The following is a 26,729-nucleotide window of genomic DNA, read 5'->3' as shown; positions in this document are numbered from 1 at the left end:
CCTTAATAAGATCCTTTCTATCATAACGGTCAATGAAAAAAATTTCTTTTTCGGAACATACGGATAGACCGAACTGTATTGAAATTTTATTACAAAAAAGTGTTTAGAATACAAATTAATTCATTGAATATACTCATATCATTGCTTTTTTCCGAAAACTCAATTTAAAAATATAATAAGATAAACTAAACCCCAGTACGGTTTTAAATCTTTTGATCTTTCGTTTACGATTGGCTTGTGCACATACACACTTTTTTGCCATCTGATTTTTTATCTCTAACACCTGGCATCCCTGGACCTCTTTTTTCGTAAACACTACAGCCAGCTGTCAAAACTTTTTTCAATATGGCGGAATGGCGATTTGGCATATGAGATCACCATACTAGAGCCATCATGGGGATAAGTACGTAGAGGTAAGGAAGGTGCAGTTGGTTACAAGGTAAGGTGAACATAAATTTGCTTTTTTATTATACATTCAAAATAGCTTAACTCTATTATTGGGGATAAGTGGGCGGTAGGACAGGACATCACACAAGCGGAAAACTGATATACAATGGATTGTAGGCTCAAGCCAGCCGGAGTATCTCGGTAAATTTGGAATCTTGAGGAGGTTACTTAGCTACCTTTTCAGGATTCTTAATTTGTTTCGAACCGTTGGAAGGGAGTGAGATGAGTCAAACCTGTCCCAAGCCAGTGGTAATTGACCCCTGGGTTGTAATGCAATTATTGTTGATGAGTTAAGCATGAACAGTATTTGAATGTGCGATCGAGACTTCCCGTACCGCCTCGGGGCGAAAGACCTATCAGCCACTGGTGGGTCAAACATACATACATACATACATACATACATAACTAAAGCTAAGTAATAATATAGTTAGTTGGGCTTGCTAAACGATATAATAGCATTTATGAAGTGCTAAAAACAAGAGTTTTGGAACACCACTTTTTGTAACTAAATCTAATGTTTTAAATTCGTCTTGGTACATCTTCGTTTTTGAAAATTATCACAATTTCAAAGGTGATGGGAGACTGAACCCGCAATTTCAAGTCCTGCCGTTGTATCTATTTCGAGAAATTTCTGATATTTACGGCTTATGTTCTTACTTTCATTGATATCTCATCTTTCTCTGATACTTCCCATCACCTTTAAAATGTGATCACTTTTTGTAATGTCTCAAAATTCCTTTCAATATCATACTGTAGTGCCACACAAACAACCGGGCTTAGCCTAAGTGAAATTCGAATACCAACATTAAAAAGTAACACGTCAATGTTAGCAAAATCTGATTACGGAATTAAGTATCGGTACGTGGCATTTTCTGCAGTTGTTCTGTTGGAAAATGTTCCCCCAACTTTGAACACGCGGCGAAGGAAAGAAAACGACGCCATTGATTGTCCTCATCGGTATTAATGGATGGGGCGGGACTGCTCCAGTCAGACGTCGCGTCAACGTTGGTGTGAGGTCGTTTAATTCAATTTGATCCTTTTCCGGTCCTTTGGAGCGACACGCTAGTGGGAAGTCCGAACGGCGAAGTCGGAAAAAAATAAACCAGCATGAGGTGGTCTGAGGTCTATTTCGACTTTTGGGCACGTTCGCCCGTTTTCGATCAATTTTGGACACCTTTTAGGCACTCTTGCACTCTCGTTTGCATATCGATTACGACTTATCGGGCCCATGATTGTCTGGAAAGTTTGATGGCCAGCGAAACCGTAGTGTGAGGTTTTGGCTTAATGGATTCTGCTTTTAAGACGATGTGAAACGAAAGTGAATCATTACGTTTTCTTTACCTATACAGCAGTCAAACAATCTCTGGTCAGAGTTTAGCCATTGGTGTAAAAAAATAGAGAAACATCCTAAAATTTCCTATTAACTGTGTAAATCCCTTTGAATTCGCACTTTAGTCGAATAAAGAGAAATTAAATATCTTTGAGGTTTTATCAGACATACGTTTCGTAACGAGCTATAACATAAAGTGAAAATATGTGGGGGAAGAGTAGCAGTGCTGAATTGAAGAAGAATGCAGAAGAAGTTTGTTGATGCGAATTGGCTCAGAAATGTTCTAGAACGAACCTGGACCAGATTTTTGCAACTACATGTACACCATCTAATTGCCCAGATTAACAGTCTTTCTTCCGGGAAAACTGAATAAAACAACACATGGGAGCTGAGGAGTTCCGATTTATTTCAAGCTCCCGTAGTCGAGTTTCAAAAAAACACAGTTAAGCGGCCCAGAATACGAAAAGGGACCCTTCCTGGTACAACACATAACCTTGCTATCCGATCCAAGCCTTTTGTCAAGATTCATCGATAACATTCACTATAAAAACTAACAAATTATTCAATTTCCACGGACGGAGAAAAAAAACGCGTGCGCCACCATCAAGTCAACGCCTACTCATTATTGAATTACCTTTCCAATTGAGTAAAAAAAAAATAAAATCTTTCCAGTTAATTTTGAATTACCGTTATTTTTTTTACATTCGAACTTGTTGAACACCCTGTACAGTCTAAGTGGAATTCAACTCTCAGTCGTACAGATATAAATAGTCATCATTCTCTTCGTCAACCTCATTGAAGCCGTCCGACGGAACGACGCTGTTGTCTCCACTGAATACATCCCTATCCTCGTCCGGGTAGTCGTTGCGCCAGTTACTTTCCGAGTTCGAGTCTTCGGATTTTTCGGCACCGGAATCATCGGAACGATCACACAATTCTCGGTAGCTCGAGTATAGTGGATCCTCCCAAACGGCAACACTTATATCGTCCAAGTTCGGGATGAATGGTATAGGCGTGGATCGTACACGTAGCCATCCACGCCGTCGCTTTTGTCTGCGACGTCAATTTGTAGCTTCTGCTGGCAGAAACCGGAACCTGTTCCGTGGAGCTATTGTCCCGCTCTACGTCCACAATGGTAGTGGTGGTGGTTGTCGGATTCTTCTATGGCCTTTTCCGGATCACAATATAACAACTCACATCCATCACAGTGGTGACCGTTTCTCCCTCGAATCCGTCATCGGTCTGGCTGAGCGACCGAACGTAGTTCACAATCCGGAAGCGACATTTCTGGGACGCCAACCGGTTTGCCGCACGGTTTCGGGAAGCGATCGATACCAGACGTGGATGTACCCGGGCTATGACATTCCTGGCTTTCTCCTTCGTTAGCCGCTGCAGCAGGTGCGCTGAGATGTTATCGGCCTTCTCAAAAGTTCCGTAAAAGTTGAGCACCGTCGAGGTTTCCTCGTTTTCCGTGTCCGAGCCCGCTGCAGCCTGGGCGTCGTTCGTGGCTGCCAAAGGAACTTGATCATCACGGGTGCGTTGCCGTTTGCAGTTGAACACGAAAGCATTAAGCGGGTGTTCGTCGACCCGTCGCTTCATCCGGTCACGGTGGCCATCCTTCTTCTGCTAATATCCTGTGTCGAAAGTTGAATGAGACTAGGATTCTGGTTCCGACCAAACAGAAATGCACTAACCATGCGCTTACTTTGTTTTCTCTATATTTAGGGATGTCCTTAAGTTTAAACATTGGAGGGATTCAAGTCACGGTATAAATAGACAAGGTAGATGTGAAATCCGATATTACGGCCACAAGGAAAATCTCCGGTTACTTATTTTACACATCTTGAAATACGCCAAACGTTCGTTTGTTGTTATTCGACGACCTTGCTTTAAACCAGCGATGCGATTGCAAAAGAGAGAGAAAGAGATCAACAGTGAATCCTAAAGTTTATGCCGTACTGTCGAGGGGTGACCAAATGTAAATGTTATCATAAAATGTGTATTAAATAATGCGCGATAAGTCCACACCTTACAGTTGTAAACAACTCTTTCGAATGTTAATAAATGACGTCATTACTATCTTCGAATAGCGTGCAATGCAAAAAGCTTTGCGCGCGTAAGATAATGCTGTATACACTGAGGGTCACAAGATGGATAGTAATGACGACATTATCGGAAATATTTTCGGTATTTGTAATTTAAAAACCGGTTAAACCTTTATTTTTCAAAGCATATCCTTCATCTTATCCCTACATTTGATCTTTTTTTCATAGCAGAATCGATGTTTGGGTGGTACCAGCATGAATTTACAAAAAATAAGTGTTTTAAATGAAAACCTCCAAAACACCATGAAAGGGCTAAAATCCGTTATGCTGCGGGGCAATTAGACCATGCTGCATCGTAATTTTACTAGAGGGCGAACAAGGAATTTTTGGGACACATTCAACAGGGTATCACTTTTTCACCATTGGCTAAAAATCAACAAAATTTTCCACACTTTCTCATTGATGTGTATTGTTAACAAACTCGAAGTCGAACGAAAATTGAGGTGAACCAACGCGAGTTGAGAGAACAAATTCTTTTCAAACACCTGGAATTTCCTGACCTGTCATACTGGCAGTTGGGAAAAATGTTGAACATTCACCATTCAACCGTCTCCAGAGTGTTTAAGCGGTTCCAGGAGCGGTTGACTTTGAACCACGGCAAAGGAGCTGGAACCGGACCGGGACCGGAGAACAAAAGCAAATCCCAACGTTTCAAGTCGGGATTTGGCAAGGAAGAGAGCAGGACTACCTACATACAAGGTACAGAACTTCCCAAACCGCGATGAGCGGCAACAATCGACGGCTAAAAATCGGGCACGGAAGCTCTACGAGAAGACTGCTGTGTGATGGACGACGAAGCGTATATAAAAGCCTATTTTAAGCAAATTCCGGAGTTGGAGTTTTTCACCGGCAAGAGCAAATTTGATGTGGACGACAAATTTAAGAAAAAGAAAATGTAGTTCGCCTCCTAATATCTCGTTTGGCAAGCCATCTGCTCTTGCGGACTGAGGAGTGAGCCTTCCGTGACAAAGGGCACAGAAAATGGCGAGATCTACTAACTGAGTGCTTCGAGAAGTGCCTTTTGCCGTTCTTGCAGCAGCACGACGGAGCTCCGCTATTTTGGCCAGATTTGGCATCATGCCACTATTTTAAAGGTGTCCTGGAGTGATATGAGGCCAATTTTGTCTATTTTGTTCCAAAGGACATGAACCTTCCAAACTGTCCAAAGCTGTGCCAGGAGGAGCAGTACTGGGCAATAGTGAAGCGAGATCTTCGGAAGAGCAAGAAGACATTCGAAGACGAGAAGGACATGTTAAGAAAATGGAAAACTAAACTGAGAAACTGGTACCAGATGACACTGTAAAGACTTTGATAGAGGGCATCAAGCGAAAATGCCTTCAATTTTACACTCAAGGCTCCATCGAATAACTTTTCTTTTGATTTTTTAAGAACAAATATGCATAAAACTACCCTAACATTTTTCTTGGGTTCTAAACATTATTAGAAAATTGGCATGGCATTTTCGGTATCGCAATGATTTCGTGTTCGCCCTTCACTTTTATCAAGCCTCTTGCCTTATTTATATCATTACGCATACTTGTTTTATCATTCAACATATCAATTTTGCTACACACGAAGTTAAATAAGTCTTCTTCTCATAAAGTTTTACTAAATACGAATGCAGTTAAATTTACTAGGTGCAACCCAAATCAACACATAGAAAAATGACTATTTTTAAGAATAAAACATTATTGACGCAAAAATATGGCTGCGTGTTGTTCATTCATACCGCGCATTAAGTAATTTTACTAATGCTTTTCTTTAAAATGTAAAAAAATGAAAATTATCAAATTCTTAAAAAAGATAATTTTGTTGCCTCAGAAATGCTCTTGGCCTTTATGTTTGACAGCAGATGTGAACATTTTAAAGTGAGCAAAAAAGAAATCGGGTTTCCTCATCTCCCTTTTTTAAAATCATCATATTTCGTGGAAATGTTAACGGTGCTGCATAAATTTCGGGGTTAAAAGCAACCATTAAATTTTTAAAATAATTTTCAGGTTTTACAGCGAAAAGTGAGAGCCGTTTACTTTAGGAATATTCTTAAAGAAAAATTCTGTTCCTTTTAATTCGATAATGTTTGTAGGAGTTCCTACACATTTTAAGCGATTCGTCTTGACTAACTTCATGAATAGAGTGCTGGAGATCATTTTGTAAAAACATGTGCATGTCTACAGTTGAAACAGCCTGAATATTGTTATTGCAAAGATGAAGTACGCTTATTGCAATCGTTTCAAACCACGATTTTTCACATTAAATTTATGTCTAATTTAATGCAACAGATGTTCACTTTTTTATGATAACAGTTTCTAAATATATTTTTACCTATCTTTAATGTTAATAGTTGAATCTCAAAAAATAAGAAACGTAATTGTTTGTTTGTTTCGATTACAGTCGATATAACGTCATTATATCATTTGCGACTGATATCGACGATGCAGTTGGGGGACTGTTATTGAAAAACTTATCCGGTTAAACTGTGATCGGTTTTACTCTTGGGCTCGAACTCACGGACATCAGGTCAGGAAGCAACTGCTCCATGTGCTCCATAATTAAAACTGTGGTTGATGAAATAGGATTGATAAAAAAGCCAATACCAATTTAAAAGGACACGAAACAGTCCCGATTGTTTGATCTATGCTCGCCCACACACTATATAAACATTTTTCACGCGAACACAAACGATTGCTGGCGAAAACAGCAACAGCAACAAAAAAAACCATCTCCACCCCGGCGGGGAGGATGTTTTGTTCAAAATATTTCGATCCCGACCGATTTTACTCCAACCGTTTGGGCACTCATTCATGCAGTGCCATACGCTATGCAAATCGTGTTTAAAGCGAGAAAATTTCATCGAATTTTATCGCATTTGTACAAATGTTGTATAGTCTGTTGCCCGCTTAACGTTGGGTTCAAGCAAGCCAGTGTTGCAGCAGACAGTTCTAGGTTGGGTCGTCGCATGATAATGCCGCACCGAATCTGCCAACAACAAGCCCTCGTTGTGTCTAATGACTTCTCTTTCTGATGACGAAGCAGAACCTGAACCAACGGTGAACCAACTTGTCTCTCGATTCTGGGAACTTGAAACCCTCGTGCCACAGCGCCACCTATCAGTGGAAGAGCGGTTGTGTGAGGACCACTACAGACAGCACTCCACCAGAGACCATACTGGGCGGTACATCGTGAAACTCCCGTTCAAGCGAGATCCAGTCGAGATTGCGGAAACCGGGGTACCAGGCGTTAAAGCAGTTTGATCTTCTTAAAAAACGGCTGAACAAGGATCCAGAACGTCGGAAGATGTACGAAGAGTACATCAACAATTTCATCATAGCGGGTCACATAAGCAGAGCAGAGCCGTCTACGAAACAGCAACGCACGATATTCCTGCCTCACCATTGCGTGCTGAAGGAGGACAGCACTACAACGAAACTTCGAGTGGCCTTCAACGGGCCACTGAAATCCAGCAACGGAGTGACGCTCAACGACTTGCTGATGACAGGGCCGGTCGTGCAGAAGTCTCTTTACTGCATTCTTCTCAATTTCCGAACCCATCGAGTTGCATTAACCGGAGATTCGAGAAAATGTATCTGCAGGTTAGAGTGTCACCAGAGGATAGCGATCGGATTCGTATGATCTGGCAAGATCCGCGTCGAAAGGTGGCTGAGTACCGGATGAACACAGTCACGTTTGGTTTAGCATGCGCACCTTTCTTGGCAACACGCACCCTTAAACAACTTTTCATCGATGAGGGCAACGAGTTTCCGATAGCGAAGGAATCGGAAAATGACATCTACGTCGACGACTGCTTGACCGGTGCTAACACCGTCGAGGAAGCCATCGAGAAATGGATGCAACTGACTAGACTCCTACAGAAAGGCGGATTTCCCATTCGCCCGCAGGTTGTCGTCTGTCGTTTAGCGAAGGTTTTGTTTCACCAAGAACACGTGAAGAATCATCACATCGGAGCACAAGCACTACTGGCGTTCACTCGGCGACGATTTTGGGTTCCAAACGGAAGGAATTTGGCACGCAATACTGTTAGGAGCTGCGTTCCGTGCTATCGAAAGAGCCCAGAGCGTGGTTTGTCTCAGCCAATCATGGGACAGCTTCCACCAGAACGAGTTAATCAGGCCCCCCCCATTTTTCATCAGCGGAGTCGATTACGGTGGCCCCATCACATTGGTCGATCGTCGCGGCAGAGGCGCAACATCAATGAAAGGGTACATCGCTATATTTGTATGCTACGCAACAAGAGCTTAACTTACAACTACCGCGTGCCTCGCAGCGTTGAGGCGTTTCATCGGGCGTAGAGGAGCAGTTGGACATCTCTATAGCGACAACCATACAAATTTCCAAGGAGCATCGCGAGAAATGCGGGCATGGTACAAAAAATCCAATCGGATGATCACAATCAGCGAGTCGCTAATTTCCTGTCGGCTGGAGGTACACAGTGGCATTTCAACGTTCCCGGAGTCCCTCATCTAGGCGGCCTGTGGGAAGCAGCGATAAAAACTGCAAAACACCACCTCAGCATCGTGACAGGAAACGCGCGCTTAACCTTCGAGGAATTTACCACCTTATTGATCGAAATTGAGGCAATCATGAACTCAAGGTCAATTTCCCCATGCTCAAATGATCCAAATGATCTTCAAGCCTTGACATCAGGTCATTTGCTGATTGGACAACCCATCAAGGAGCAGAACGAGATCGGAAATTATCTTTCCAATCCCGATGTCCCTTACGACTTAAGATTCCGGTACATAATGGAGCTGAAGAACCATTTCTGGGAACGTTGGCACAGGGAATATATTCCCGAACTCCAAATCAAAGGAAAATGGCAAAAACCTTTGAACGAGATTATTGGGGAGGCTTCAACTGTGATACCACCACACTAAATTTATCACCAATACCTACTTTTCATTGTACTTTTTTAGCCTGTTCCTTCTTGGTAGGCCCACCCTAGCATGAAGTATAACTATGTTATCTAGAATAAACAGAGAAAAACATGTTCAAACACAAAAATTCAGGAAGACAAATTTGTAAGACTTACCGTTGATTGAAAAACATTTTGCGATTTGTTGACATGTTGGGGCACGTTCATATACAGTTCAGTCTGACAGCCCAAGAACGAACGTACTCACAGCAGTGAAATCCGGGGTGCCAATAAAACTGGAAAGTGGGATCTCAGCTTCACTCACTTTTCACGCGGTAAAGTAAGCGTCGCGAAGCTTCGAGATTTGAATAGGGAGATAGGTAGAAAATGGATCTCATCAGACCCCAAGGTCTACAATGGAAAGGAGACCCAGTACCTTTAGAGTCTGGACAACCGAATAAATAAAAAATGAGACCTAGTACATTTATGAAAGTAGAGTCTGGACGAAAATGAATATAAAAGGCCAGAAAATGAAATGTAATCCATCAGTTCAAAATAAATTAAGTTCGTGAAACATCAAAAGTAACCAGCTGTACCGTCGAGCGATAACCGGACCCTACGTTGTGTTTAATTTTTGTTTCTTTCCGGATCCACTCAGTTTCAAAAAACTAACGGCTTACGCAAAGGACTTGGACTTTATTCGACCGACATTTAACAAATTATGTTCCATTTCAACGGACTAGATTTATTGCCAAAGACTTCTCGGAACAGACTGACTAAGCGGAAACTGCTAGACAAGCTCGTTCCTACCCGCCGACCCTCGTTGACAGACAGTGCGCGCTTGTGTTGGTGCAAGCGATATTCGCAACTGTCAGTTGATGGGGTTCGGCTACCTAGCTCTACCTAGAGATTACACCGCAGGAGCGGTTTTTTAGCAGTGGGCGCAACATACCCGCCGCCTTGAATACGATTCAACACACAAATACTAATACAAATTGTTTACAAATTCTAATCTAACGTAAACATCAACTTCATCATTCTAAAACTATCTCTTAAACATGCGGCAAGGAATTGGATTATTTTCTAGGATAAAACTACACTAAATTCGCTGCTATTTCCTCTGCTGGTTGGTTGCTGGTCGCTGGACATCCTTCTGCGTCGGTGGTGGCATCGGAGAACGGCAGCAAGCAGACTTTGGTGACTGGTCGTGTGATGATTCCTTTTGTTGTGCGAAGTGAGACAACCCGGACGATGTTGTCTTTTCCTGGTCGGACTGCTGTTATTCTCGCATGAGGCCACCTGAGGGGAGCCTGCAACTCGTCTACTACGATGACCATTCGTCCCGGGGTGATTTCGTCGTTTCTGCTACGGTGCCTGGAATCTCGCTGAAGCTCGGTCAAATACTCGTCTCGCCAACGGACCCAAAACTGCTGGACGTGCTGCTGGAGCTGCTGATAGTGGGTCAGCCGATTAACAGGAACGGTGGAGACGTCTGGGTCGGGCAAGGCTGTCGCTGTGGTTCCGATGAGAAAGTGCGAGGGCGTAAGGATGTCGAGGTCTTCTGGATCATCAGTAATCGGGAGCAGTGGGCGGGAGGTCATTATGGATTCGATTTCTGCCAGTACGGTGGCCATGTCTTCGAACGATAGTTTGGTGGGCCCGAGCTGGCGAAATAAATGCTTCTTGGCGACCTTCACTGCTGCCTCCCACAATCCGCCGAAGTGTGGGGCCTTTGGGGGAGTAAGGTGCCATTGTATTCCTTCGGAGGCGCAGACGTTCTCGATTTGGTCCCGGTTCTTAGTGTTGTTCAGCATCCGGTACAGTTCGATGAGCTCATTTTTTGCACCTTCGAAGTTTTTCCCATTGTCGGAGTGTAGGTGGGCAGGCTTGCCGCGTCGGGCGATGAAACGGCGAAGAGCATTCAGGAATGTGTGGGTGGACAAATCGCTAGCAAGCTCTATGTGGACGCCCTTCGTTGTGAAGCATACAAAAAGGCAGATGTACGCTTTCAGCGCTGGTGCTAGGAAGTGTGCTGGCTTGAGATAGAGCGGGCCCGCATAGTCAACGCCTGTGACTTCGAACGGCCTTCCTGGAATTACTCGCTGTGCCGGTAGTTGGCCTATTTGTTGTTGTACTGGTTCTGGATTCAAACGGGTGCAGCGAAAGCAATTGCGTACAATGCTTCGCACCAATCGGCGGCCATTCAGTGGCCAGAATTCTTGGCGAATCGTAGCGAGCAAGTGGCGCCCGCCGCCGTGAAGGAGCTTAAGGTGGTAATATTGAGCAACTATGCGAGTGAAGGGATGATTCATAGGGAGCAGGGCAGGGTGTTTGGTGTGATAGGGCAACTGGGACAAGTTTAGTCTACCTCCAACCCTCAATATTCTCTCGGAGTCTAGGATAGGATTCAGCAGCCGGATGGAGGACTTTCTTGACACATTTTTTCCCTTTTCAAGTTCCCGAATTTCATCGCTGAAGGCATCTTCCTGTGCTAAACGAGTGAGGCGTATTTTTGCAATTCGCAGTTCGTCGATTGTTATGGATCGGCTGAGGTGAGGACTGGGCGATGATGGTGAATTCTTTCTGGCTTTAATCGCGGCTCGGATGTTGGAGAGATAACGTAAACAATAACCGGTAACGCACTGCAGACGGGTGTAGGAATCGTAGCGTAGGAACAGCGGGTTGATATCGTTCTTGATTTGAATAGTGGCTACGACTTGGCGCGCTTCTAGTGCAGCTTCAGGTGCTCCTGGCAAATCGAACACAGGCCAGTTTGACGGAGGGAGAGCTAACCAGTTAGGTCCGTTGTTCCAGCATTCGGAGCGGAGTAATTCGTCAACTGTCATGCCGCGCGAAACGAAATCAGCTGGATTGTCGGTTCCCGGAACATGTCGCCACTGCGAACCTTGGGTGTGATGATGTACCTCAGCTACTCTGTTTGCCACGTATGTCTTCCAGTTGTGTGGGGGAGCTTTCAGCCAATGCAGCGTGACTGTGGAATCCGTCCAAAAGTGGGAAGTCTCAATTTCCAGATCGAGGGCTTGTTTGGCGTGGACGTAAAGGTGAGCGCCGAGCGCTGCAGCACATAATTCGAGACGAGCAATGTTCGTTTTCTTCAGTGGAGCAACTCTGGACTTCGAAACAAGTAGCTGGACTCTGACGTTGCCGTTGGAATCTGCAGATCGTGCGTAAACGCATGCCCCGTATGCGGCTTCGGAAGCATCGGTGAATGTATGCAGTTGAACCTTGGAGTTTGGCAGAAAGGCGTATCGTTGAACACGGAATGCGGATATTTTGGGCAAATCTTGGCAATAATTTCTCCATTTCTCTTGTAGGCTTTCTGGCACTGGATCGTCCCATCCACATGGTAGTAGCCAGAGCTGCTGCATGACCATCTTCGCTGTCACCACCACCGGAGAGATCAGGCCCATCGGGTCGAAGAGTTTGGCGATAGTGGACAAGATTGCTCGCTTGGTCCACGGTTTTTCGTTTGGTTCGACCTGTGAATCGAATCGAAGAAAGTCGGCCTCGGGTTCCCAGCTAATTCCCAGCGTTTTCACCGTCTCGTTAGGGCCAAACTGCAGAGAAGATTGTGTGCCTATTTGGTCGTCGTTCAAACCGTGAAGTACCTCGAGACGGTTCGAAGTCCATTTACGCAGCTCGAATCCTCCTTTCGACAGCAGCTCAGATAGCTCGTTCCTCAGACGTACGGCTTCTTCGATCGATTGGGCTCCTCCGATGAAATCGTCCACATAGAAACATTTTTCGAGGGCCGCCTGGCCCAGAGGGTACGATGAGCCTTCTTCTTTCGCTAGCTGCTTCAGGGTACGGGTCGCGAGAAAGGATGACGGGGCCAGACCGTAGGTAACGGTGAGCAACTCGTAGGTCTGGATTGGAGTGTGGTTGGTGAAACGCCAGAGGATCCTCTGCAGGGGTGTGTCTTCTGGATGTACTAGAACCTGTCGGTACATTTTTGCTATGTCGCCTACGCGAGCAATTGGCAGTGTACGGAAACGGAGAATGAGCGTAAGCAAGTCGTCCTGCACTACAGGACCCACGCAAAGGGCTTCATTGAGTGAGAAGCCGGATGAAGCTTTTGATGAGCCGTCGAAAACGACTCTGACCTTCGTGGTCGTGCTTGAATCCTTAATTACGGGATGGTGTGGCAGGTAATAGGATACGGGAGAGCGATCGTCGTCCGTGTTGACCAGTTTCATGTGGCCAAGGGAGAGATATTCTCGCATGAATCTGTCGTATTCCTCCTTGAGTTCCGGGTTCCTATCCAGTCGGCGTTCCAGTAATTGGTACCGGCGAAGCGCGCTCGCTTTCGAGTTGCCAATCATGACGTTGAAATCAGCTTTTCGGGGTAAGCGTACCAAATATCGTCCTTCTTCGTTGCGTGTGGTGGTAGAATCGTACAGGGTTTCACAAAATTTCTCCTCCGCTGAATATGTGTCATTGATGCACAGGCTTTCGGTCGTCCAGAACCTTTCGATGATCTGCTCAAGGGAAACCATGGACACGACGGTTGTTTGTAGCCTTTTGTCAACCTCCTCCTCACCATCGGGACCAACATACGTACCGGAGCCTGATACTATCCACCCAAAAACGCTATCGACAAGGAGAGGAAGTCGATTGTCGATCTGTAGACGAGCTGCAGTGGGGAAGAAATCGTGAAAATGCCTAGCACCTAAGACAAGATCGATCGGTTGACTTCGATGAAAAGAGGGGTCAGCAAGTGAGATTTCCTTCGGAAGTTTCCAGCCTAATTGGGATACGTCCTGCGCAGGGAGATTAGCGGTAACTTTGTGCATCACAAGAAAGTTGGCATCACAGCAGAAGTTGCTAGAGCGAGATTTAACTTGGGTAAAAATTGATTCGCGAACTGGTTTCGATAGTTGACCTGCGCCCATAATTGTCACGTTTACCCTATGTCGTTTTACGCGTAGCAGCTGTGCCATGCGTTCGGTAATTAAGTTCGGCTGCGATGCGCTGTCCAGAAGCGCACGGGCTGGGTGAGGTTTTCCGAAGGCGTCGACCACATTTACGATTGCTGTCATAAGGAAAACGGTTTCGTTCGGCTGGCTGATGGGTGTGCTACTTTCGATGTGTGGGACGACTGCAGCAGTTGCTGCGGATGTTTGCTGAGCCGGACTGGCTCGTGGGGAGGATGAATTTGTTTGGACTACCACAGGCGTCGAGCTGTTCGGCTGGTGCTCACTGTTGTTTCTCCTTCCTTCATCAGAGCGGTGAATGTGTAAAAGCGAATGATGTCTTCGACCACAGTGTCGACAATTGTGGGTAGAGCAATTGTGTCCTGCCTGGTTTGGAAGCAGGCAGTTGATGCAGAAACCTTTGGTGGTGACTATTTTTAGGCGCTCGTTGACAGGCATACGATGGAATTTCGAGCACTTTAGCAAAGTGTGTTGCTGATGACATGCCGGGCAGTTCCAATTCGTGGCTGCGGTTGACGAAAAAGATAAAAGGCGCTGGTGGCTGGTGAAGCGTTTTGCGTGCTGCGGTGGCGCAACGATGTTTGAGCTTGAGGGGTGGTGGTTGACCGATATTGATTCCAGCACACGGATTCGACGCTGCAGAAATTCGATGATACATGCGTAATTCGGGTTCTCGATGGTGGACGCATGATCCTCCCAGGCCCTCAGAGAGTCGTCGTGCAATTGCGTGCACAGTAGATGCTCCAGAATCGCACTCCAGCTATCGGTTGGCTCCCCCAGTTGATGCAGGATTTTAGTATGGCGCTCGAAATCGTCGACCAAGCTGTGAAGCGTAGCTGCTGTCTCCTTTCTTACGCGTGGTATGTCGAACAATGCCTGTAGGTGCTTCTTCTTTAGAAGGTACTCGTTAGCATACCGACCAGTAAGCATGTTCCATGCTAGATTGTAGTTAGCCGAAGAAATGGAGATCGATTCAACTAACTGAGCAGCTTCCCCCTTCAAAGCTGCCCTCAAATAATGGAATTTTTGTATGGGTGGTAGGTCGGGATTATTGTGTATAAGAGCGATGTATGTGTCGTGAAATGGTAACCATTGCTCGTAGTCACCATCGAATTCGGGAAGGGATATCGTGGGTAGCTTGATTCCAGAAAGATGTGTGGTTGAGAGAGAGGGTTGAGGATTTGGCGTTTCAAAGGAAGTAGTGGCGGGCAATTTAGACATCAAGTCTCCTTTAACTTTAAATAATCTAGGCTCGAAATTGGCTCGCAATTCTGCATTTTGTGTCCTACCTTCTTCAGTCGCTTCGGTGTCCTCAAGTTCACCCTGCACCTGCTCTAGCGCCGTCCACATGGAATCGAAGTACTCCAAACGTATTTTCACTTGTGGCTGGTCTCGTTGTTCGTCGTATCCATCGATGAATACCTCTGCCCGACCCAGAGATGCGATCAGTGTGTCCCTCCGGGAAAGCAGCTGGGCTTTCTGAAGCTCGTGGGCCATCGTGTCACCAACGGTCGGCGAAGATGGTCGGAGAGGTGATTCTGCAAAATGGGGACCAAAGTAGCTCCGAGGAGAAAGCAATAAATCTCTTGGACAGGTACTCACCTGGTCCAAGGCAATAAGTGCCTTGTACTAATTATATAGTCAGCAACCGTTAACCTCAAGTAACGAGGTAGTTGCAAGCCGGATTTGTAGTAGTCGTTTCACCAACGGTCGACGAGGATTAATGCAGCAATAAACGGTCGATGGTTCTGCAAAAAGGGACCAAAGTAGCTCCGGGGAGAAAAAATAAACTTCTTGGACAGGTACTCACCTGGTCCAAGGCAATTCGTGCCTTGTACTAATATATTAGTTAGCAACCGTTAACCTCACGTAGCGAGGTAGTTGCAAAGTGGTTCTGTAGCCCAGTAGGTACGATGGTTGTTCACAAATGAAATTGGATGATCCGGGACGCTACTTTGGAATCGTTCGTCCAACGGGCGTAACGGTAAGCCGGAACTAGACACGTGACTCAGTGACGTGGTTGCAATGTGTGTATTGCGACGAATGTTCTCGATCAAAATGTAGAAAAAATATCTAAAGCGTACCCGTGGGGTTAGCAGGACATCTTGGACAGCTACTAACCGTCGGCCAGAAGGATTAAGGCCTTGTATAATAAAATATTCATCTGTCCTCAAAGATGGCTGGCGCAAAACGTGGTCGAGTATTCTGTAGATCGTAATGGCGACTTCCAGAACGATCCTGGTCACGGCACCATATGTACCGTCGAGCGATAACCGGACCCTACGTTGTGTTTAATTTTTGTTTCTTTCCGGATCCACTCAGTTTCAAAAAACTAACGGCTTACGCAAAGGACTTGGACTTTATTCGACCGACATTTAACAAATTATGTTCCATTTCAACGGACTAGATTTATTGCCAAAGACTTCTCGGAACAGACTGACTAAGCGGAAACTGCTAGACAAGCTCGTTCCTACCCGCCGACCCTCGTTGACAGACAGTGCGCGCTTGTGTTGGTGCAAGCGATATTCGCAACTGTCAGTTGATGGGGTTCGGCTACCTAGCTCTACCTAGAGATTACACCGCAGGAGCGGTTTTTTAGCAGTGGGCGCAACACCAGCTTATCTCCAAAATTACTTCCGAAACCTCAGAAGACTTAAAAGATAACATCTCTTCAACCCCTGCGGTAACACATAGGTACATTCCTACATTTAGAATCGGCTCAATATGAATATAAATTGATCAGTTTTTTTCTTATAGGAATTTGATGTGGGTGTTTAGATTAAAGTTGTCAGATTGTCCGGTTTGTTCGGATATTTAATACAAAGTTGGAGAAAAGTCCGGTACGGCCCTGTTTTAATTTATTTATGAGATTTTGTTTAGTAATTCCTCTGTTTTGACTAAATATGCCCGGATGTTGCCCGGATTTTTGTCGACAATTTTGAAATCAAATGCCCGGATTTTGCCAGGTTTTCAGATAAAATTTGCCGGATTTGTCAGACCTGAACAGGTGCTAAGAAAATTCTGACAACCTTGGTTTAGATACCTGTTACTTCTAATAAAAAAATTTCTATGATGCCGCCACGTCGACAGCTCAATATCATGCAGACTACCTTTAGGGGCAGCAGTCCTCAGAATATTATCCTTTATGCTACATGCGCCAACCTTCTGAAAATGCAGGTACCAAGTACATAATTTTACGCATTGTGCTCCTTACTCGAGACTTTGGTTACCTTTGGCATTGGAAAGTGGTAGCACGCGCTTCATTCGTCTAACATTCACCGACTCGCGTATTTGAAGAACTTCCAATTGTCGACTTTCCGACGACACCGCCAAAAGAGGTTTTCCACAAAGCTCACTTTACACAATCGTCTCTTTCCCTCAAACCACCCCCAACAGGCTACAGCACAGCACAGGAGCAATAAAGTTCTGTACGGGGTACCTACATATGTAGGTATGTACCTTCTGCATAGTTTTATTTCTCCATTCAGCCAGAGTCAGAGAATGGAAACGGTTTCGCGTGTTGGTTTTGCCAATGGATTATATAAATTTTGTGGTTTTGCATACGTGCGCGAGCATTTCTGCGGGTTCCCCTTTCTTCCATGTACAATTTTACAATCTATTGTAAATTGCTGTAGGTCATGCTGTAATCGGTGCCGTATATGTACTATATTATTTGTCACAATGCACCGCTAGATTTACGACTCCTAAACGACGTGTAATTGAATTAATTTTGCCCATAATGCCACTTTGTTGATGTATCGACTGTTCGTAATTTGTAGCCAGTGTGCCGAGCTTAGACAAATTATTATCACAATTTATAAATGCTCTCCCTTCGTTGGGGCTCTTTGCGGTGGACATTTCTATTTGCGTTCAGCGGACAATGTCAAATGGCCCCTGGAGGATATTTCTCAATCCATTTGCAACAACTGTTTCGGCTTATTGACTGGCCGGCATTTTTCTCCGGATAAACATGAAAAAACCCGACTGCAAGAGCGCTCCCGATTGCAAAATTTCAATTACCAATCCCCAGGACGCAAAAGAGATTGTTCTACATACAGTGACAGTCGCCCAAATTGACCGCACAACACGAACGAATCGAAACGGAAGCAAGCAAGGAAACAAAATCCGGAACCTCAGAGTTGTCGAGATCCACTAAATCGCTGACGGCATTTCGTTACTTGGTTAGTGTGATGCACACGATTCGCCCGCAGTCAGGCAGGAACGGATGCATCCGCCTAGAACAGACCGACCAAACCAACCAAGCCAAACGACGACGAGGACGAGGACGCAGGGCCTCCGGATCCAAGCCACCAACTCACAAATTCCCGCAAGTGTCATCCGGATGGGTTGTCAGGCTGTGGTTTACTGAAAGAAATTCTGGTAGCGTTTCTGCTGCACAAATTCGGCAAATTCTTGATTGCTTCAAACCGGAACAAACCGGTCCGTGAAAGTTGACTCAGAAAATGTGAGCTGAATTTTCACCATTACCTACATAGCTGCATATTCAAATTTGGCGTTTGCTGGTTACAGTTCAATGAAACAAGTTTTTTTGTCCTAAAAAACATAAAATAAGCTAGTCTCAAAAATCGTTGACGTGATAAAATATCAATAATAAATGTACCTTACGTTTTGTTAAAGTACCGTCAACCGGGGCCACATGCAACAATTTTCAATTTCACTGCTTCTAAAAACCTTATGTCCACAGTTAATCATACCCCTTATGCATCAAAAGTTTTAAGGTTGATGGGACATCAAATTGGCGAAGTCAGAAAAATTGTTGGTTTCTTCAGTTATTTTTAATATTCTAAAAACATGCGATTTTCATCCTCCTCAGAAAATGGGGAAACTTGCAACAAACTTTGTTTTTGATAAATTTGCGATAACATAAAGATAATTACCCTTGAAAACACCATTTGCAGCGATTTTTTGTATTGTGAAAACTAATTTTCCCTTTTTTTCTGAAATAAGGGTGCTGCATACATTTAGGGGTAAAACAATACTACTAAAATTTGTAAAAGCCCAATTCATAAAAAATAATGTTTGGTTGAAAAAAATTTAAATGTTTACAAGCGCGTGATGCAAAACAATTCCAGCACATGGAAATGAGATTTACAAGATGTTTCTTTGATTAGCATATTGTCGCATTTTACCCCAGACACCTAACTGAATTATAAAAATATTTATTTAAAAAAATTGAGTGATTGTTCGAAAAATATTTTTACATCAACATAGTTGGTATAGGATGAGGAAACCAGTATAAAGTTTGTAGGTGATATTATTGAGCCAATCCGTCATACTCGGTAAAGTTTTTTACGGCATCGAAAAATGTTAAAAATTGTACATTTATTGTTCGATTTTTCAAATTTTATATGAAAATCAAAAATTTAAAAAAAAAATTATCTTAGGATGTAAAAAATTGTGTCATTATCATTTTGTAATCATTAAAAGATAACTTTATCTCATAACATTGAAAAAAAAATTGAATCAGTGTGATGTTCAAAAATTTTGCATTTAACCCCGCTGTTATGTCCTCGACTAGTGCTTTAAAAAAAAGTTCTAGTACCGTAAAACGGGGGATGATCACCGGGGGAGCTTTGATCAATATGAAATTTTCCCACATAATCATCAATAACTAAGTCTAAAGCTAAAAGATCTTAACACTTTTTTCTATGTTTAAAAACCTACATGTTGAGTTTCAAATTGGGAAAAACTTGGTTTGTTAGTGAAAATTTCCAATTTAAGTAAGAATATTATTTCAAAATCTTGAAATATCTTTTTTCTCGAAGGCTCGTGAACAAACATCCTTCCTGATCAAATCAAAGCATTTTGAAGCAGCAGGTTGATTCATGGACAGTTCAACCTTTTTCCTTAGTAAGTTTATAATTTTGGATTTTTTGTTTATCGCCGCGATAGATTGTGAATTAATTAATCGTCTTTTTTCGGCGAGTTTTCAAATGATTAAAACTTTTTTACCAGTTGTCCATACGTTTCGAGCTACTATGGTATTCGCTCCTCTTCAGTGGACACTAAAATAATATTTTAAACAATAAGTTTTAACTTAAGTTACAATTTAAAAAATCTTACAATTCACTGGCCTCCGTCTATTCTTATTTGTTTTCGGTCAGTTTGTTTTGTGTTGCGTTTACATTTGTTTGTCAGTGTCTGTTTCAATTTCGAGTTTACAGGGTCGTAAGCTGTTTTAAAGTTACACGAGTCCCTTTGACTATTTACTACATTACCTTTAATTTCAATGTAAAAAGTCTCAGCAGTTATTCTAGCATTATAGCCTGCTACTCTTTCTAGTACCTATATTTGTTTTTTTTTTTTCAAAATTAAATAGGTGACCAGTTTCTATGCTGTGTTGTGCTAGTCCTGTACTCATTTATTTTTTTTTTGATACATTTTTTTTATGTTGTTTTATTCGCTTTTCTAGGAATTGACTTGTTTCACCTATGTATGACTTTTCACATTTTCCACATTTAATTTCGTATACAACATTGATATTTTTGTTTTTGGGGAATTTATCTTTGGTTTTTGTTAGAATCAGGTTTTTAATTTTATCCACAGGTTGGAAAGCAACATTTATGTCGAATCGCCAAAGATATCTTGATAGTTTTTCCCCTCAACCTGCGCAGTATGGGATTGTGACAAAATTGTTTAGTGTTTTTCTAGTTATACTGAGACTATTATAAATTTTGTGAGTTTGCTCTTTAATTAAATTTGTTACAATATTTTTAGGATAGTTATTCAGTTTTAGGATATTTCAAACCGTGTTGAGCGTTTTTTCTCTATATTGTGTATGTGTGAGTCTGAGAGCCCTCTCTACTAAAGCGACAACAGTGTTCTTTTTATGGGAAAATGGAAAAAGAATTGAAGTCCAGATAGCGTCCTTTTTCGTCCTTCGGGAACCACTCCGTCGTTATGTCCTGTTCCTCCCTGCGCAAGATTGTGTCGAGGAACTTGATTTTTCCATTTTTCTCACGCTCGATGGAAAACTGCAGCCGTTGATGAACAACGTTCTGGCAACATTGTCATGTGTACAAGTCAAAATATCCACGGTCAATAAAATAGTTTTTAAACGGTTTATAATCGCCCAATAAATATTGTTTCCTGAACCATCGAGTTCTTTGCAAAGTGCTGCGTTGTTTTTCTGTGCAGTTCTCCAGTGTCAATTGTGATTCGAGGAATAAACACAAATAATGCAGCCTGTGAAATTCGTTGTGTTTTTGCTGTACTAGAACAAAAAGTCACCTATTATTCTTGCGCGCCGTATAGCATAATGAGCGCAACACAGTGCTCTGGATGCAACAAAAAAACTTCGGACAGAGATGTCATCCGCTGTATTGGTGGCTGCGAAAATGTGTTACATCTACACTGCTCCGGACTTACCAACTCCGGCCTAGTAGCACTCAAGGAGAACCCCAACTTGAAGTACGTCTGCACCGTATGTAGTAGCGAAACTGTTTCACCGCTTGAACTGCAAAACAACTGTACCCAGCTTGTCAACACGTTGCATGCTAAAATTGATAGCCTGAAAAATGAACTATTTTCGGACATATCTCAACACTTAAGTCGTCTTAATCCATCTGTTCCTACGTTTTCGCAAGTTGTTAAAAATAAAACTAACACTTCTACTAACTGTCCGAAGAACACCGTTGCACTCACTCCCAAACCTGAGACACCACTTCTTTCCGCCGGTATGCTACGTTCAGGAAAGCAGCGACAGCTCCAACCACTGACAGCATCCAAGCAATTGTGTGTTACATCCCAAAAAAACTCCAATTCAATGCCACTCACCAACAGTAACTAAAACACTTCGCGCAAACCCTAGACGCTTAGCCCGTATCGCAGAGACGGTCATAATTAAGCCGAAAGTCGCATAAACCGGTGAAATTACAAAATCTGAAATCCAAAGTATACTCGATCTTATCGAACTCGAGGTCAAGGGAGCACGCTCACTTCCTAGTGGGGATTTTGCCATAAGATGTGCTTCTGCTGAGTCTGCCCAAAAACTATTAAGCACCGTGAAACGTACACTGTCAGCTAAATACGAGTCAGAATTGAAAGCTCCTCTAAAACCCCGGCTTAAAATATCTGGCTTCACCCAAGACGTAGATAAAACATCGCTCACTACCATCCTGATAAGACAAAACAACTTACTTGTCTCAGCCAACGTGAAGGTTGTTAAAATTGGTAAATACAACAAACTGCCCGGCCGAATGTTCGCTATTATTGAACCCGATGCACAATCTTTTGCTCACCTTCTGAAACTCCGGCACGTTACCGTAGGCTGGAACCGATGTTATGTTTCAGAACACTTCGATGTCAAACGCTGCTACAACTGTTCAGAATATGGTCACATATCTGAAAATTGCACCAAACCGATATGCTGCCCACGATGTGCAGAAGGACATAAAGTCACGGATTGTAAATCTACCGTCGAGAAATGCGTCAACTGCGAAATAGCGAACAAAACTTCACAAGAAACGAGAGATCAATCTTACGATGTTGCACACACTGCTCGGTGTTTTGACTGCCCGATATATCAACGACGACTGAAGGCAACGAAGCACCGTACAGATTATACTGCTACCGCCTAGCAATCAACCCAGGATCATCATTATCATCATCATCAACTCTCAGAGCAAAGTTCTGACGACAACCAACGAAGACGACGACCATCATTTACCACCCATCCGACAGTGAATGTAAACAATGCTCTCATCGAAGATCTTCCCTCTGAACCCAATGCATCTATTGGTCTCCCGGATACCCGACTCAGGTTAGCGAGCCCAGCCACCCAACCAGCACTCTCCGAGCCAGTTGATTCTCCTGGTTCTCCAGGTAAATGCTCTAAGAGTATATGTCCCGCCGAAGCACTCACAGTATCTGCACGCCAATTAAATGAGCCCATTTTGCAGGCGATCTCTTGCACACCACCGAATGCTCCCGTAACTCAGGACAACTTCGCACGAATCTCTGTTTACTACCAGAATGTTCGCGGCCTCCGAACCAAGATTGATGACTTTTTTCTATCAGCACGTGACTCCGATTATGACGTCATCGTTCTCACAGAGACCTGGTTGAACGATGAAATCTTCTCCAAGCAACTTTTTGGGGATCGTTATGATGTGTATCGGAAAGATCGAGATCCACTCACCACAGGCAAACGTCGAGGTGGTGGAGTTCTTATCGCAATAGCCACTAGATGGAATTCGCAGCGTATACCTATACAGTCAGATCCAGAATAGCTGTGGGTGAGATTTACAACAGCATCTCGCAATGTTTTCTTTGGCGCAACGTACGTGAACCCTGATTTAGCCAGCAGTGAATCAGCAATAGAAATGCATCTCAATTCTGTTGCTGAGGTTTATGATAAAATTCAGCCTCGTGATTACTTCTTACTGTTCGGTGACTTTAATCAACCCAACTTGAATTGGATAACAAACTCAAGAGGGCAAGTTTATGCTGATCCCAGTTCATCCTCATTTTCGGCAGCTAGCTCGATTTTGATCGAGAGAATGGCCATGCTCGATCTAAGGCAATTAAATATCGCCAAAAATGCGCATTGATAACCACCACCCTGTTATTATCGCTGACATAGCTTTTGATTCTGCAGTTTTCTATCGCGAACCACCACCTGAACGGTCTCTGAACCTAAAAAAGATTGATTTCGGTGCTCTCAATGCTGCACTGCGAAATATTGATTGGAGTTTTATAGATAATTCTGAATCAATCGACGAAGCAGTTTCTATCTTTACATGTAAGATTAATCAGCTACTTGCGCTCACTGCACCACCCCGGCAAGCTCCCCGCAAGCCCCCCTGGTCGAACCGTGGTCTACGAATGCTGAAGCGGGCAAGAGCTGCAGCTCTCAGATACTATAGTACGCATAAAAATGCTTATTCAAAATCTGCATTCATCAAAGCAAGCAACGAATACAAGAAATATAACCGAATCCTTTACGGTCTTTCTGGTCTTTTGTAAACGAGAAGAGGAAAGAATGCGGGTTACCAAGAAGTATGTTTTTAGAAGACGAAGTATGCGACTCTATAGACGGTCAATGTGAACTTTTTGCCAGACACTTTTCCAGTGTTTTCGCTCCGGTTACGCACACAAACGACGCGGCTCTAGCGAATGTTCCAGAAAATGCAATCAACATCCCAGTACCCCGTTATTCAGTTGACGAAATCCACGTTGCAATCAATAAACTGAAACCGTCATCATCGCCAGGCCCTGATGGAATTCCAGCAATTGTATTCAAGAATTGTGCTAATCATCTTTGCCTCCCACTGATGCTCATTTTCAACCGTTCGCTGAATTCGGCCACGTTTCCAACGCTATGGAAAAAATCGACAATGTTTCCCGTATACAAAAAAGGTAACAAACAAAATGTACAAAACTACAGAGGCATTACATCTCTCTGTGTTGGTTCGAAACTCTTCGAAATATTAATAGCCAAAACGATTATGTTCAATGCTAAGTCGTACATCTCATTCGACCAACATGGATTTTTTCCAGGACGATCCATAAGTACAAATTTAACACAGTTTACCTCTTTCTGCCTCAAATCTATCGAGAAGGGGTTTCAAATAGATACTATCTATACTGATCTCAAAGCAGCTTTTGATCGTGTCAGTCATAGCTTGCTTCTCGCTAAGCTTGAAAGACTGGGTTTTGCGGACACATTTGTCTCATGGTTGGCATCTTATCTCAAGAATAGAAAAATGGCGGTTAAACTTGGATCCCAGATATCTTCTGCATTTAGTAATTGCTCGGGCGTACCACAAGGCAGCAATCTTGGGCCACTCCTATTCGCGCTATTCTTCAACGACGTGTTGCTGATGCTACCGAAAGAATGCCGACTAGGTTATGCGGACGATCTCAAACTCTTCCACAAGAACGGGACTGTGGCTGATTGTTTGATACTACAAGATTGTCTTAATATGTTTACCAACTGGTGTGCATTGAACCATTTAACTATAAGTATTCCAAAGTGTGCAGTTATCTCGTTCACACGAAAGCCTAGCCCCATCTCGTGGACTTATCAAGTAGTAGGTGTCCCAATTGAGAGAGTGTTTTCCTTCAAAGACCTTGGAGTCATTCTGGATGAAAAAATCACTTTCCACCAGCATTATGCCACCATCATAGCCAAAGCCAACAGAAATCTAGGATTCATCACCAGAATTTCAAAGGAGTTTAGAGATCCATACTGTCTAAGATCTCTGTACTATTCCTTAGTGCGATCTGGCCTCAAAACAGCTTCTGTCGTCTGGAGTCCTTATACGACATATTGGGCGATACGTATCGAAGCAGTACAATCGAGATTCGTAAAATTTGCCCTGCGACATTTACCTTGGAACAATCCCGAGGCACTTCCAGACTACAAACATCGCTGCTTGCTTATTGGTATGGAAACGCTAGCTGAAAGGCGCATAATTGCACGAGCTGTCTTCGTGAAGAAACTCCTAGACGGCGACATTGATTGTCCAGCGTTGTTGCAGCAAATTAATATGAACATCAGACCCCGGCTCTTCAGAGGAAGTGAATTCCTGCAAATCGGATTCCAGCGGACTAATTACGGTCAACAAGAACCACTCCGTGCCATGTTCAAAGTGTTTAACAATTTTTATAACCAATTTGAATTTCGTATGTCAACTTTTGTTTTTAAGACAAAAATTAGGAAAAGCGTTCAGTTAACTAACCTAATGATTATTTGATTGATGAAAGTTTTGTTAGTATAATGTACAACTTAGAGATAGTTTTAAAATTCATGTAGACAATATTGTCCGATGGAATACAAATACAAATACAAATACAAAACCGTTGAAAGTGTCAACGATTTCAGTTTGTTGATAACTTTTTGCTGCCACTAAACAATCATCAACGTACCTCTTAAAAAATAACGGCGTGATCCCCTTGGACCGCAACTCATCAAGCGCAGACTCTTCGATTCGTTCGAGAGCTATCGAAGCCACCACTGGACTCAAAGGTGAGCCCATCGGGACCCCAAACTTCTGGGCGTAGATTTTTCCATCATATTAAAAGAAAGTAGATCTCAGCACCAAATTTGATAGTTGCAAGAAATCATTTTTTTTCAATTTTGGTGTGCTGATTTATTTCGTCCCAACGTGTCTCGATCGTTTCCATCGCAAAATCCACAGGGACGATTGTGAATAGCGAAACCACGTCCAGTGAGAACAAACCCGTCTCCGGGGGGAGAACGATTTTTCTCATCTCGTCAACAAAATCGAAACTGTTGTTAATGTGAAGATTCGTGTTCCCGGCGATTTTGTTCAAAATCCCGGTTAAGTATTTGGCCACTTTGTAAGTGGCAGTGCCGATTGTGGACACTATCAGGCGAAGTGGTCTACCCTTTTTGTGGGTTTCTAGAAGACCATACGCTCTTGGAGGATAACAGTGAAAAACTTTCAAACGGTACATAGTACGTTTATCAATGTAATCACATTTGAACGAATCAGTAATAATGTCGTTGATTTTCTTCAAAGTAGAAATAGTTGGCTCCTTCTCAAGACTAACGTAAGTTTCTTGATCGTTAAGAAGGTTTCGCATTTTTTGTCGTATTCGTCCTTTTTCATTATTACGATTGTCTTCCCTTTGTCCACTTTAGTCACCAACAGATCTGGGCGAGTTTTGAAAAACAATTTTGATTTTTGAATCTCATCTCGAACCCATTCATGACTGTCGTGAAACGGTTGGTTTGTGAAATTAATGTGGTTCACAATCCCGTTCGAAATATCGTTCCGAATGTTGGTGCCTGTGGATATTTTTGTAAGGCACACTCTATTTCGGAAAGAATTTTTACGTACGGCACACAATGCGGGTCGGGGCAACTGTAACCACTGCACAGCTGGAGCGATCGTACGACGTCTTGGGGTAGATCTTCGTCGCTAACATTTTGCACCCAGTTTTCACACATCATTACCTTATCCGTTGTTGCAAACCTCAGTCTATCGAGCTTGTTTGCTAATCGAAGTTTGCAGCGAGCAAATGTGTTTTTT

The 26,729-nt window shown here is 43.3% G+C and overlaps 2 protein-coding genes across 2 annotated transcripts; both read right to left on the bottom strand.

Annotated features, from left to right (window-relative positions):
* Nucleotides 1-2,526: 2,526 nt before the first annotated feature.
* On the bottom strand, nt 2,527-3,376 carry LOC129742462 (probable RNA polymerase II nuclear localization protein SLC7A6OS). Its single transcript, XM_055734360.1, has 2 exons — nt 2,975-3,376; nt 2,527-2,739 (listed from the first exon to the last, which is right to left on the bottom strand). The coding sequence occupies exons 1-2, from the start codon at nt 3,374-3,376 to the stop codon at nt 2,527-2,529; spliced, it is 615 nt and encodes a 204-aa protein (XP_055590335.1).
* Nucleotides 3,377-9,846: 6,470 nt separating this feature from the next.
* On the bottom strand, nt 9,847-15,204 carry LOC129742461 (uncharacterized). Its single transcript, XM_055734359.1, has one exon. The coding sequence runs from the start codon at nt 15,202-15,204 to the stop codon at nt 9,847-9,849; it is 5,358 nt and encodes a 1,785-aa protein (XP_055590334.1).
* Nucleotides 15,205-26,729: the final 11,525 nt, after the last annotated feature.

Source organism: Uranotaenia lowii, chromosome 2, assembly GCF_029784155.1.
Source record: "Uranotaenia lowii strain MFRU-FL chromosome 2, ASM2978415v1, whole genome shotgun sequence".
Taxonomy (NCBI): Eukaryota; Metazoa; Arthropoda; class Insecta; order Diptera; family Culicidae; genus Uranotaenia; species Uranotaenia lowii.
Note: the sequence above shows the minus strand (reverse complement) of the source record. Positions and strands in the feature narration are given on the sequence as shown.

Excerpts from the sequence above, each read along its gene's own strand:
- LOC129742462 (XM_055734360.1), bottom strand. The coding sequence starts at position 3,376 with ATGAAGCGACGGGTCGACGAACACCCGCTTAATGCTTTCGTGTTCAAC. Across the intron at positions 2,740-2,974 it reads CGGTCACCACTGTGATGGAT|GATCCACTATACTCGAGCTA; the intron begins GTGAGTTGTTAT and ends GCCGTTTGGGAG.
- LOC129742461 (XM_055734359.1), bottom strand. The coding sequence starts at position 15,204 with ATGGCCCACGAGCTTCAGAAAGCCCAGCTGCTTTCCCGGAGGGACACA.